The 13,098-nt window shown below is 34.7% G+C and overlaps 1 protein-coding gene across 1 annotated transcript in view; it reads left to right on the top strand.

Annotated features, from left to right (window-relative positions):
• LOC149939303 (arylsulfatase B-like) overlaps positions 1 to 10,617 on the top strand; it is a 32,099-nt gene extending 21,482 nt beyond the window's left edge. The window contains exons 7-8 of the mRNA XM_090177707.1: positions 9,139 to 9,605; positions 10,373 to 10,617. Of these exons, the coding sequence (XP_090033833.1) occupies positions 9,139 to 9,605; positions 10,373 to 10,555 (650 nt within the window). The 3' untranslated portion in view covers positions 10,556 to 10,617. The remainder of the gene's footprint in view (positions 1 to 9,138; positions 9,606 to 10,372) is intronic.
• The last annotated feature ends 2,481 nt before the right edge of the window (positions 10,618 to 13,098 follow it).

Genomic DNA, 13,098 nt, shown 5'->3' with positions numbered 1-13,098 from the left:
AAATGATTAAATATAATTAAAATGATTAAATCTAATTAAAATGATTAAATCTAATTAAAATGATTTAATCTAATTAAAATGATTAAATCTAATTAAAATGATTAAATATAATTAAAATGATTAAATCTAATTAAAATGATTAAATCTGATTAAAATGACTAAATACTGATGAAGAAGATTAGATCATGATTAAAATAATTAAATCTCATTTAAATCGTGATTAGATTTTCTAATCTTGCTTAGATTTTTCATTCTTGATTACCCTGATTTAATCACGATTACCCTGATTTAATAATTTTACTATGATTAAGACGCACCCAAAATTGAAGTGACCTGCCCCTCGGTATTTACAGTCTTTTCGCCTTGAAAGTCAAACGGCCGAAGTAACGAGTCTGTTTTCCAATGAAGTTTAGCTATCTCTCAAAAAGGTGGTGTTTTTACGAGGGGCCGATCATTCATCGTAATCGGTGTACAAACTTGTAGCTTTGACTGTTCTAAAGTGATTACGTAACTGATTACAGAATTAGCGTTACCAAAGGCAGTAGCCCCACCAGGATTTTTCGCGAGTAGGCACTGCGTGATTAAGAGGCCCAAATAAAAATCTCCTTTGTAATTTTTGTTGTTCTTTAACTAGCCAAATTGTATATAATTATTTAAAAATTTTATTATTATTAAATCAATAAAATTTTTATTATTATTAAATTAATAAAAATTTTATCATTATCAAATTAATAAAAATGTTATTATTATTAAATTAATAAAAATTTTATTATTATTAAATTAATAAATTTTTTATTATTATTAAATTAATCAATTTTTTATTATTAAGTATATTATTTACAAATAAATATTACCAACTTTACTTTTAATCGAAGAATTCCACCCTACGATTACCTCTTTACCCAAATTCATCAACTACTTGTTTAGGCTTGTCTCCCCCATTGTTAAGGGGGAAGACTACAGTGGCCATTGCCTAGTTTCGCGCTATTTCAAGCTGAACTGTTTTATTGTTGTGTTTTAACTTATTAAATTAATATTGATGTGTAAAACAGCCTCTTGTTTAGTGCTTAAAATAATTTTGACAATTTTAAATTTCAAAGTAATCTAATTATTACGTTTTAATTCGGACCCCCGGAGCTAAACACGTTGGGCAAGCGCCCAAACTACCCTATAGTAGTTGACCTCTTGAACAATAATTTTTCTCACTAAACTTGCTTTTAAATCATGACATTTTTTTAAATATCTAATATTGCAATAAAGTTTCCCCTATTCCCAATATTGTCGGCGGATGTGTAAGTGTTCCCCTGAAGTGCTAAATCTTGTTGGGCACATAAAATAATCACTTCCACGTGTGTAGATAGGACCTCTCTGTTTCTAATAACGTCTAGTCTACGGTGGTCGTTAACCTGGCAAACTATTGATCCACGGGATTTGGATTCCATAGTCTAAGTACATTTTGTAGGCTAGTTGGTGAGAAGATTTGTTGGAAGTGAAGTGTTCTTCGAATTGTGTTCCCATGTTTTTCCAATCCGAAAATCCCTTTAGAAATGCAGTGTTTCTACTGCCTAAAAAATGACGGCAACAAAAACAATACACTGCATCCTTTGCAATTGAATATTCAATCATTTGATATTTGTCATACCAAGAAGAATTGAAACCTCGATTTTTACCGGCAATTAATCTTTTAGGAAAAGGATTTAGTTTAGGCTGAACTGGAAGGCAATCTTTATCTAGACTAATATCCAGGTTATTCAACGCGTGTAAGCCCATTTATTTTGAATTGGACACTTTGTTTGATGTATTTTGTGCATGGTTAGAGTTGGGGTTTGCAATTACTTCTGCAATTTCTCCTTCATGAGTCAGTTCCATTTCCATATCAGTACTGACGTTTGGAAGAACTTCAGCAGTATTACTAAAACAGTGACTGTTATCAGTCTCCAAGGATTCTAAACCCTTTCCCAATTCTTTGACTAGGTTTTTCTCAGAACTATAGTTATGGCTTTGCGCCGACAATTTCAAAAAACGTGCCATAGGGACAAGGCACTTGACGCCATTGCACCTTTCTGATTACTAACGAAACTATCTTCCCTTTTCCATTTTTCTCATTTTTGGGACCCAGATAAAAATTTCCTGGTACTTATATTTGAAAATGCTACTATTATATACTAATAGCGAAATAACCTTAAAAAGGTTTAAGAAAATAAAGCTTAGTTAAAGCTATGTAGTCTTCAAACAGACTTTTTAATAATACCAGCTATATCAAAGCCCTGAAAAAAGCGGTTTGAATATTTTTTCTAGAATAGCTAATTAGCCTTGAAAAAGGCTTTTTGAATAATTTAGCTAGAATAGCTAATTAGCCTCGAAAAGGGCTTTTTGAATAATTTAGCTAGAATAGCTAATTAGCCTTGAAAAAGGCTGTTTAAAAATTAGCTTAAAACAGCTAAATAGCCTTTAAAAAGGCTGTTTTGGCAAAGTTAGTCTCGGAAGAGACTTAGAAAATATTTGACTTGGAGAGAATCGAAATTGAGAACTACCTGTTTGTTCAGGAGCAGAAAACGAAATGAAGAAACGCGCGTTATCTGGGACAAGTCCGACCACCGAAGGTCTAGGTCCTTTCTCTACGATCAGTGGTCACTGATATCACGTGATTCCGCAAAAGGGACAAGGAGTAAAAAAGAAAAAACCCTAATCCCCAGGACCCTCTCTATTCAAAGTAGTGACTGGTACGATGCTTAACGCTTCGACTTCAGCTCCGCGGGGATTTCCCTTCGTTTAAGCGTTGCAACGGTTTAAGTCGTATTAAAGAAATCCAGTTTCTCACTTTATGCCCCCTTTTTTAGAATTCCTAGAAACTAAGCTTATGTTTATTGTGTTGGTTGGAGCTAAGTTATCACTGAGGCGAACCGGTGGTTTTATTTTGCTGCTTTCCTTGCACGACGGACTTCCCCGTCCCGGGTCAGTCTTTTGTCATATACTCTATATCAATGTTAACAGAGTACACTACCAAAAGCAGAAACCACAGAGTTCGCTGCCTTTGTTTGTGTACTCAAGTAATATTGATTTCGAGTATAGGTGGTTCAAAAGGGAACGTTTTGTTAGGGCTATTTAGGACTCTTGGAAATTGTAATTGAATGGGAGTTCTTTTTTTAGGGGACTAGATGACCAATTTTTAAAAATAAATAAAATTTAAAAATCACATTTGGAGGCCCCAGAGGCAATTTTTTAAACTTTTAGAGGCCCCTAAAATAGGCCTAAAATTTTTGAACATAGGCACGTGCCTACTTGTGCCTACTGCTGGCGGGGGCACTGACCAAAGGCTGTACTCAGTTTCAAATGCCTGTAAAAGATGTACAGAAGGGGTTAGCTTCTCGTGATTTTAGTTGATCCCATTGTTATACAGGTTGTTTTAATTTGATCGGCCCAGGCATTTTGCTCCAGAACTACATTATCTAGAAATGTGAAATTTTCAGTATGTACACTATCGGGGACGGACGTTGCTATTTCAACAAAATCGTTACATTTTTCACGGTTTTGGAATTTTTATTTTTTTAACTCTAGGGGGTAGACGAATACTGACAATGAACAAGTTGTAGAGCATACTCGAAAACCATAAATGATATTGGTTTGGTCAGAAAATATTAATTTTTCATGAAAAATAACAAGTTGGTATTAGGTGGCCAAGCCTTTTCACAACTAATTTAAAAAGAAACCTATCTAAATTGTTATGTTTTTATGACAGCTAAAAGTGAACGGTTTTCAAATTAATTTTTTTTATTGGTAATTAATTTTGAGAGAAAAAAATAATTTCCGAAAGTGTAATAAAATTAAAAAAGAGGTTGTAAGAAGTCTACAAAAATGTCTAATTTATGCCAAATGAATTTCCCAAAGCTTTTTTCGCATTTGCACTTCGTTTAAGTTTAGGTTTCCTTTTAAGTATTTAAAGTACGGAGTCAACGATATTAAAATCATTATCTCAACGTAGTTCAGTAATTAAGTATGCCTCATTATAGTCGTGAACAGCGGTCCAAGATGATAGAGTTCTATTATGGTGATGGTCATAAAAACGCAGTCTAGGAAGCGAGGGGTCGGACACTTACCATTATTTTGTACGGGATTTCGGGATTTCGTAGAGGTTTTGGCGATTTTATCATTACTTTTTGAAGTGATTTTGTTAATTTACCATAGAGAGAGTTGAAATATTTTGCGATTTTAGACAAAGTGTACGGGATTTTGGTAAATGTCCGACCCCTCGCTAGGAAGTCAGTTATTTCTGACAGTTGATCAGATCACCACACTATTCTCCGTGCTGTTCGGGATTTTAAAGATGATGGAAACATGAATCCCAGATTCAGCGGACCAATTTCTTTTCAGGATTTCGAATATGCTCTACAACTGGTTCATTGATAGTTTTCGTCTATCAGATAGCGTTAAAAAAATAATTCCAAAACCGTAAAATGCCACGATCTTGCTGAAATTTACAAATAAATACGACCTTTTCTGATAGTGTACATCATGAAAATTTAGTTTTTGAGCAAAATGCCTGGGCCGATCAAATTCAAACACCCTGTATATCAATTTTGACTTTATCTATATAGTTCTATGTATTCCGTAACCTTTTCAAACGCATTGTTGCCTGTGGTGCTTCCAACGACCAACTGTTCCGGTTATTCAGGTCAAAATTTTCAGATTTCTGAAGGTAATCAGTAAATCAGACCAGTTTTATCTACTATATTCCACCAATCTGATCTCAAATTGTATCTGAACTAATCCACTTTGAATAATAGCTGGACTTCTACGTTTTGTAGATACAAAATTTGTGGAAAGTAGATCCAAGTCATTAAAATTTCGAACGGAATTTAAACACGGAATACATAAACTAAACTAGAACTATGAGGCATCTGAAATTCGCACACAATCTGTTCTGTCTGGTTACAATGAATTTGGATTAGTTTCGGGTTGGCATTTTGAATCATATCAACTGATTCGATATTATCTGAGCGTCAATGCGGATAATCTGTTACCTGTTTCATTGGTTGGAAACACTAGTAACCTAGGTGTACAGTTTTTTTATTTTGCTCTGACTGGGAATGTTTCTCAAAAACTACAAAAGTTATAGTTACGAAATTTTTAGGGTATTATGTCTAGTATGGAAAGGCTTAAAATCCAAATTTTCAAAAACATTCGAACATTTTGCACGTTTTTGAAAAATAATTTTTTTGGCTGGAAGGTGCTAGACGAAAAATTCAAATGATAAAGTTATAGAGCACTGTCGTTAATGTACAAAGAAATAAATTACATTGAAAAATACACATTTTTCACGAAGATACGAGGTGATGAAAAAAACCAGCTGTCCTTATGGGTCAGTTATGTGCGTAAATTTAAAAAAATGTCTTAAATTAGGTTTTTTACATTTATCCAAATGTAAAAAATACTGGAGCCTACTAATAAAACATTTTCTGTTGCTTTTGCGCAAAGGTTGGTTGTCAGGTACTATTTAAAGCGAAATCTTTCAGTTTAAACCCTTCTCTAACATTTATTGAGTCTTAACAACAACTATTGCACTTTACTTTCGTGAGCAGCGCGCTTTTATGGTCGATTTATTTTACGGAAATGTCAATCGTAACTCTCATAGAGTAAGTCAAATGATTAGTATTCGCTATCCTGATAGAAGACCCATCCACAACACCGTTCTCCTATCGGTTCGAGACTTCGACAGCTACGGAAACGTCAATCCCAGGTTTCGTGGACCAGGTCGTTAAATCCTCAACATGGAAGAAATCGCTCTAGCCTACTTTGCTGCGTACCCTCGATCAAGTATTAGAGGTGCAAGCGACAATCTTAGATTATCAAGGAACTACGTTTGGAGAACTTTTCACAATCACCACTTTCATCCGTATCAAGCTACACTCCACCAAGCTCTGCACGAAGGAGAAATGGAACGACGATATGATTAACATGTCTGATGATGATCCAAATTTCCTCACTCATCTTCTGGTGACCGACGAGTGCTCCTTTAGGAGATATGGACCTTTCAACCGCCAAAACAACCACATGTGGAGTGATGAAAATCCTCACTGGGGTTTCCCTTACCATCAACAACAACAATTTCGACTGAATGTTTGGGTGGGTTTGATCGGAGATAGAGTTATCAGCCCATTTTTCCTTCGCAATCGTCTTAGTCGACAAACTTACTTTGCGCTCTTGCAGAACTAAGTAGTAGACGCGTTAGATGACATTCCGCAGGAAAATAACAAACTATGGTACCAACATGACAGTGCACCACCCAATCAACCTCGATGTATTGTGGAGCATCTTAACAACGAGTTCCCTCAGCGTTGGATTGGTAGAAACGGTCCCGTTCGATGGCCTCCAAGATCTCCAGACCTAACGTCTATGGACTTTCACTCAGTGCCGTATTTCCACCTAGGCCAACCTAGGCCGTGGCCTAGGGGTCCATCCTTGGAAGGGGCCCTCAAGTGACCGTAATTACTGTATTCGAAAGAAGAAATCTATAATATCAATCGTAATTTATTGAAGAAATTCCTGTGTAGAAGATTTGGTTTTAAAATTACAAAAATTTTTGCCTGGCAGTGAACGGACGCAGCCTTAAATCGCAATGTTGCATAACTATCGCATATTTAGTCGACGATTTTTAAGAGCTTTTATTTAGTAATATAACCGTAGAGCTCAGACTCTACGCTGAATCAGGGAAATTCAGGCACAGCCTAGTTCCAGGGATAAGACTAAATGCAGCGCGTGAAAAGGGGGCCCAGATTCCTTATCTGCCTATGGGCCCAGGATCTCTAAGTCCGGCCCTGCTTTCACTTACATCAAAGAAAGAGTTCACGAGACGTCCGTTGCGAGCATACATCGAATTATTGCAGCCTTCGCACTTCTCACTCCTGATATTATCGCCGGCTCGTTTCGAGAGATGCTCCATCTTGCCCAAACATGCATCGTGGCCAACGGAGATATCATTTAACCTTACATGTAAATGTTCTGATATTATTGTAAGAATGAACAAATTTTAAGACATTTATTAAATTTGTGCACAAAACTGGCTATTGCTCCATATGGACAACTTCGTTTTTTTCATCCTCGTGAAAAATTGGTCTTTTTCAATGGAATGCTCTACCACTTTCTCATTGGACCTTTTGGTCTAGTACCTTCCCGCCAAATAATTTTTTTTTTCAAAAACGTGAAAAATGTTAAAATTTTTCTGAAAATTTTAATTTTAAGCGTTCCCATACTAGACATAATACCTTAAAAATGTCGTAACTCTAACACTTGTAGTCTTCGAGAAAGATGCGCTGTCAGAGCAAAAAAAGACAACCTGTATATTTAGGTAACAAAATAATTCACTTTAAAAACTCACCCATTTTTGGGGATATATGGGAATTAACATGTCTGGGAATTTAATATGCGCTTCACGATATTGGTTATTTAAAAACGGCTTGTTTAATAATCTGGAAATTTTACAGACTTACATAACATTTTTAATTACCTGAATTTTCATGAAAATATAGGTGTTTCTATAAAATACGAGAGGGCATGTGACAATGGTTGGTCTACGAGACTTAGCTGTAGCTCTTCAAGGTAGAGAGTACGCGCTGCAGTCGAGTGACCCTTCGCAATCAGAAACCCGCGTGCAAGTAAAGCACTTACATAACTTGCGCTGGTGACGCGGATAAAATCATATTATAGGTACTTCTAATTTTTATTGTTTTATTATATGGAAACACCAATTAAGGGCTATGAAACGAAATTTGAAGATATTTATTGTACACAAATAGCACCGCTACGGTTCCCAAATAATTTGTATTGGATCTCTAGTCTGTTTCCAATTTTTGTTCTGGCTCATCTGGTCCGGAAGGGAACACGGTAAATAATGTAATCACTATATGGGTAATGTTATTTTATATTGCATTTGAAAAATGAATGGTTTGTACTGGCACCACCACCGAGAATTAATAGAGCCCTTCAATCAACAGCTGTGGGTCTGTGTATTGCTTCAGAAATTAAACAATTTAAATTTCCGCTATTCAGTGTATTTACATAATTTGTTAGCAATTATCTTTGTATCATCTGCATCCTTATTTTGAGTTTTAACGAATGACAACCAGGACAAAGACAACTAGTTGTTCGTTTGTAAGTCAGGGCTAACATATTTCTTATGGTCCGCTTGGAAACACCGTCTTTCTTTAAAAAACTTGTACATCGCCATTTGCTCAGCGTAGCTGATCTTTCCCCTATATTTTTTCAAGTACGCACGTGGAGTGTCTAAGCCTACAGTCCTTCTCTACCGCTATAATGTCGTAGAATGGGGCTACTTATAATAATTTCAAATTATTTGAATTAATCAGGCCCAGCATTAGGATTTAAATTGGCAGAAAAGGAATGTCGTCACACTGATTCGTTATCACGTTCGATAATTTAAAATGACCTGTACAGTCTACACTAAAGGTTACTAGTGTTTCATTAAATATCGTACAAGTAGAGCAAATAGGCCTTGTGAACTCTTCGTTGAAGCGAAGGCATAAATCCCTTCAAACAAAACACTGTACTTCAGCTACTGAGGACATGTTGGAGGCGATTAATATCAGAAAACACGAGATTTGAACTCAAATTTTAAAATAAGTTCCAACAGAGACGAAGCGAATGTTTATAACAGTCGATTTTGCGATTCCGATTCAAAAGTTGTTTAGTATTAGGTCGTGAAGTAAACTTTAGCCTTGGTCTCAAGCAGAAATTATCTGTTAAATGAGATTCATCGCTGTCGTTACCCGGAAGTTGCACGCAATCCTAAGCTTGCGTTTTGTTAGCCCTCTTACTTAGTGAAAAGACCAACATTTTGGGAAAAGACCAACAACTTTGGAACATTCGCCGTTCTTACTTCAAGGCGAATTAACAACGTTGTAGACGCGTCTATCATTTGAATTGGTATAAGACCACTCTTACGTCTTAATTTGGTAACCCCTCGAAGTAACTGCTGAAGAACTGCTTTTTTCTTATTAAATTAAACGGTCATTTTACCGTTGTTTGACTTTATTCATAATTCAATGACCGTTGGTTTCTTCTTCTCTTTAAAAACACTTACGTAGACTATCGAAATTCTGATAAATAAACATTTTATTTCAGGCGGTAAAGTCTCTGACTTGGGAAAAATAGACGGCGTGGATTTGTGGAACGCCATTTCGTTGAATAAAGGGCCGACACGAACTGAAATGTTGATTTACTACGATCAAATCTCCAACTACTCCAGTTATCGCTGGCGAGAGTTCAAACTCCTGTCAGGAATCAAAGCAATGACCAATCCTGAAGATGTGACTGGGTACGGGCAGATGCCTTCGGGGGAAAATGAAGCGGAGAAATCACATTGTCGAACTAGGTATCCTGGGTCGACCTTGGTCGATACATCACTGGACAGATTTTATCAACGAAATAGAAACGCACCAAATAGACCATTCGCGGATTTCCAAACAATTAACTGCTCTACGAAGGTACACGACTCCGGAACTGTTTGTACCACAGATGACGAATATTGTTTATTCGACCTAAATTCTGATCCATGCGAAACGACAAATATTTCCAAAGAAAAACCTGAAGTAAGAACACTCATCGATTAGCTTAACTTACAACAAATATTGATTAGCTGAATTCAGAAATATATTAGGTTAATTTAACACAAATATCGATTAGCTTAATCTAGAATAAATGTCGTTTAGCTTAACCTACAATAAATATCGATTAGCTTAACCTACAATAAATATCGATTAGCTTAACCTACAATAAATATTGATTAACTTAACCTACAATAAATATAGATTAGCTCAATTGAAAACAAATATCGATTAGCTCAATTTAAAACATATATAGATTAGCTCAATTTAAAACAAATATAGATAAGCTTAATTTAAAACAAATATAGATAAGCTTAATTTAAAACAAATATAGATAAGCTTAATTTAAAACAAATTTAGATTAGCTTAAGTTAGAACCCATCTCTATTACCTTAATTTAGATCTTGGAGCAAATAAGCTTAATATAGAACAAATATTTATAAGCTTAATATAGAACAAATATTTATAAGCTTAATATAGAACAAATATTTATAAGCTTAATATAGAACAAATATTTATAAGCTTAATATAGAACAAATATTTATAAGCTTAATATAGAACAAATATTTATAAGCTTAATATAGAACAAATATTTATAAGCTTAATATAGAACAAATATTTATAAGCTTAATATAGAACAAATCTATTAGCTTCACTTAAAACAAATACTGATAAACATAACTTATAATCTATCCGACAACATTTAAGTCTTGAAATGATGTTCACTTGCACTAACGATTATCACGATGCAGATTGTGAAAGCAATGACGAAGAAGTTGAAGTATTATGTGGACACGGCTGCACCAGCACAAAATACGCCCACCGACTACAGAGGACACCCAAGGTTTCACGGAGGATTCTACGTTACTTTTCAAGAAAGCGCCAATCAACTAATTCCGCCGAACTGCAGTTTGTCAAAACGAAACCGATTGTGATATTAATTATTGAAAATAATATAATTTAAAATATCAATTTTAACATGCTGTAATAAACTATTAAAAGAATATTAATATAATAATAACAATGAACCATTATTTTACAACAATCATATTTCGAAATCTGAAGTCTCACCAGTCAATTTTTCTAGTGAACAATTTACCTAAATATTCATAAATAATGGGGAATATGGCGTATCATAAAGTCATCATTCATCAATCCGATTTTATTTAAAAAAAAATCACATCACGTAACTCAATTGATAAGAAACTCATATTTTAATTATCTGCCGGGTAAAGCCAAATGTTGGCTGTCCTTGACCCACCGATTTTATTTAAACTCGGGGAATTAGTAGAAATTACCGTAACTTGAAAATTCTTTATAGGAAAAGTTACGCTGGGCTATCGCTTTGCTATGGCAACCGAAAATGTTTTTGACAACACAAAATATACTTTTCTCTATGTGATTTAACATGGGAAAATATATTACGGGAAATACGAGTTAAATTGGGTAAGTAAATTGCGACTTATTCGGCTAAATCGGACAAAGTCGATTAATTAGGGAAAATACGGTAAGTTGTATGAATGCAACTAAATTGAGTAAGATCGAACAAACGTGTGTAAATTGAAACTAATTTGGGCAAATTAGGTAAAATATGAAAAAAGTAAGATATATGCGAGCTAAATAGGCAAGACCAAATAAAGTTGGGTAACCACCAACTACTTTGGGAAATTTGCAAGTAGATCTGGGTTATTGTAAATTAAAATTTGAGAACTGCGAATTTATATAGATGAAATCGAAGTTAAAGGCCTAGGTTTTCTGCTGCCAGTCACCCTTTACATTTACTTTCCTTCCAAACAAATACCCTGGTGGTAGGCCAACGTGTTCTGCTGCTGGCCTACCATCAGGGTATTTGTTTGGAAGGAAAGGAAATTTAAAGGGGGACAGGCAGAAGAAAACCTAGGCCTTTAAAGTTTAATAAATCAGGGAAATTTCCGCTCCGATCACGCACCGCTCGCGCTCGCTAGATCGACACACGTTCACGCTCGGGGATTTTTTAGCGCATAAATTATAGCTCATTTAATTTGTTAATTTTTGAGCGCTGATATCGGGGCTTCTCTTATTAAGCTTTTTTGGGATCCAAAATTTGTCCTATTCTTATTTCCTTTTTTTTAAATCAGCCCAGCTCGTGCTCACTAGCTTGATATCCCCTCACAATCACATTTTTTGAGCGCCTAAATTTGCGCTTCCCTCAGTTCACTTTTTTGGCGCTGAAATCGGTGCTCCTCTCATTTCGCTCTTAATTGAAAATGAAATTGCCGGTCCTCTCATTTTACTCCTTTTGAGCGCTTTAATTGCCGGTCCTCTCATTTTACTCCTTTTGAGCGCTTTAATTTCCGGTCCTTTCATTTTACTCCTTTTGAGCGCTTTAATTTCCGGTCCTCTCATTTTACTCCTTTTGAGCGCTTTAATTGCCGGTCCTCTCATTTTACTCCTTTTGTCTCTAATTCGACTATTTCTTTTAAACACTGGGTATCGTTTACAGGATTGACGTCCATCGTTTAACATTTAACGTTTAACTTCCGTTATTCAAAATTTCAAATTGTAGGTGTATCAGAACACGTGATGTTCAAAAACAATAACCACTGATTTTGCTACTAGTTGAAGTTGTGAAATATAGTGCTAGACCCTTAATGAAATCGTTTAGTAAATTAGTTTTTATATATGTTAAGTATGTACTGATTATATACACTTCAATATAATAAACCAACCTACCTACCATTTTACTCACATTAAATTTATATTAAATAGTTTTAGCAAATTAAAGACTTTCAATTTTAACAAACATTAGTATTACCCAAAAATTTACTCGTTTTTAAGTTTGCTATTACCCTAATTTATTGGTTGTTTCTTAAATTCCCCGAATTTATTTAAATGTATTAGCACTTACCTCATTTAATCGTCATTAACCCAAATTTTTTAAATTTACCCAACTTATGCAATACATTTTCCAAAAATTAATTTGCGATAACCCAGATCTACTTTCAAAGTACCGAGGTTAGTTTGCGTTTACCCAACTTTACTTTGTCTTGCCTATTTAGCACGCATTTATCTTACTTTTTCCCTAGTTTACCTAATGTATTCGTATTTACCCAAATTAGTTTCAATTTACCCACCATTTTCAATTTTACCCAATTTAGGTGCATTTATCTAACTTACAGTATTTTCAAAATTTAATCGACTTTGGCCAATTTAGTCTCAATTTACCAAACTTCATCTTAGCGATTTTAACTCGTTTTTTCCTTAATATATAATGTTTTTTGGTAATTTACAAGTATTTACACACTAGATTATACGTGGTTCAATTTAGTCGAGTTAACCTAAAATGTATGAATATTTACCCAACTTTACTTATTTTACTGAATTTTACTCGTTTTAAATTCAAATTATTTGAATTTACCTGAATTTACTGGATTTTTCGGTTTTACCCAATGTATTGAACTTTGGTCAATTAAGTCGAAATTACTTAAATAATATTGGA

This window comes from Leiobunum rupestre, chromosome 6 (assembly GCF_980474605.1).
Source record: "Leiobunum rupestre chromosome 6, qqLeiRupe1.1.hap1, whole genome shotgun sequence".
Taxonomy (NCBI): domain Eukaryota; kingdom Metazoa; phylum Arthropoda; class Arachnida; order Opiliones; family Sclerosomatidae; genus Leiobunum; species Leiobunum rupestre.
The sequence above is the reverse complement of the archived record's forward strand: the minus strand, read 5'-3'. Positions and strand labels throughout refer to the sequence as shown.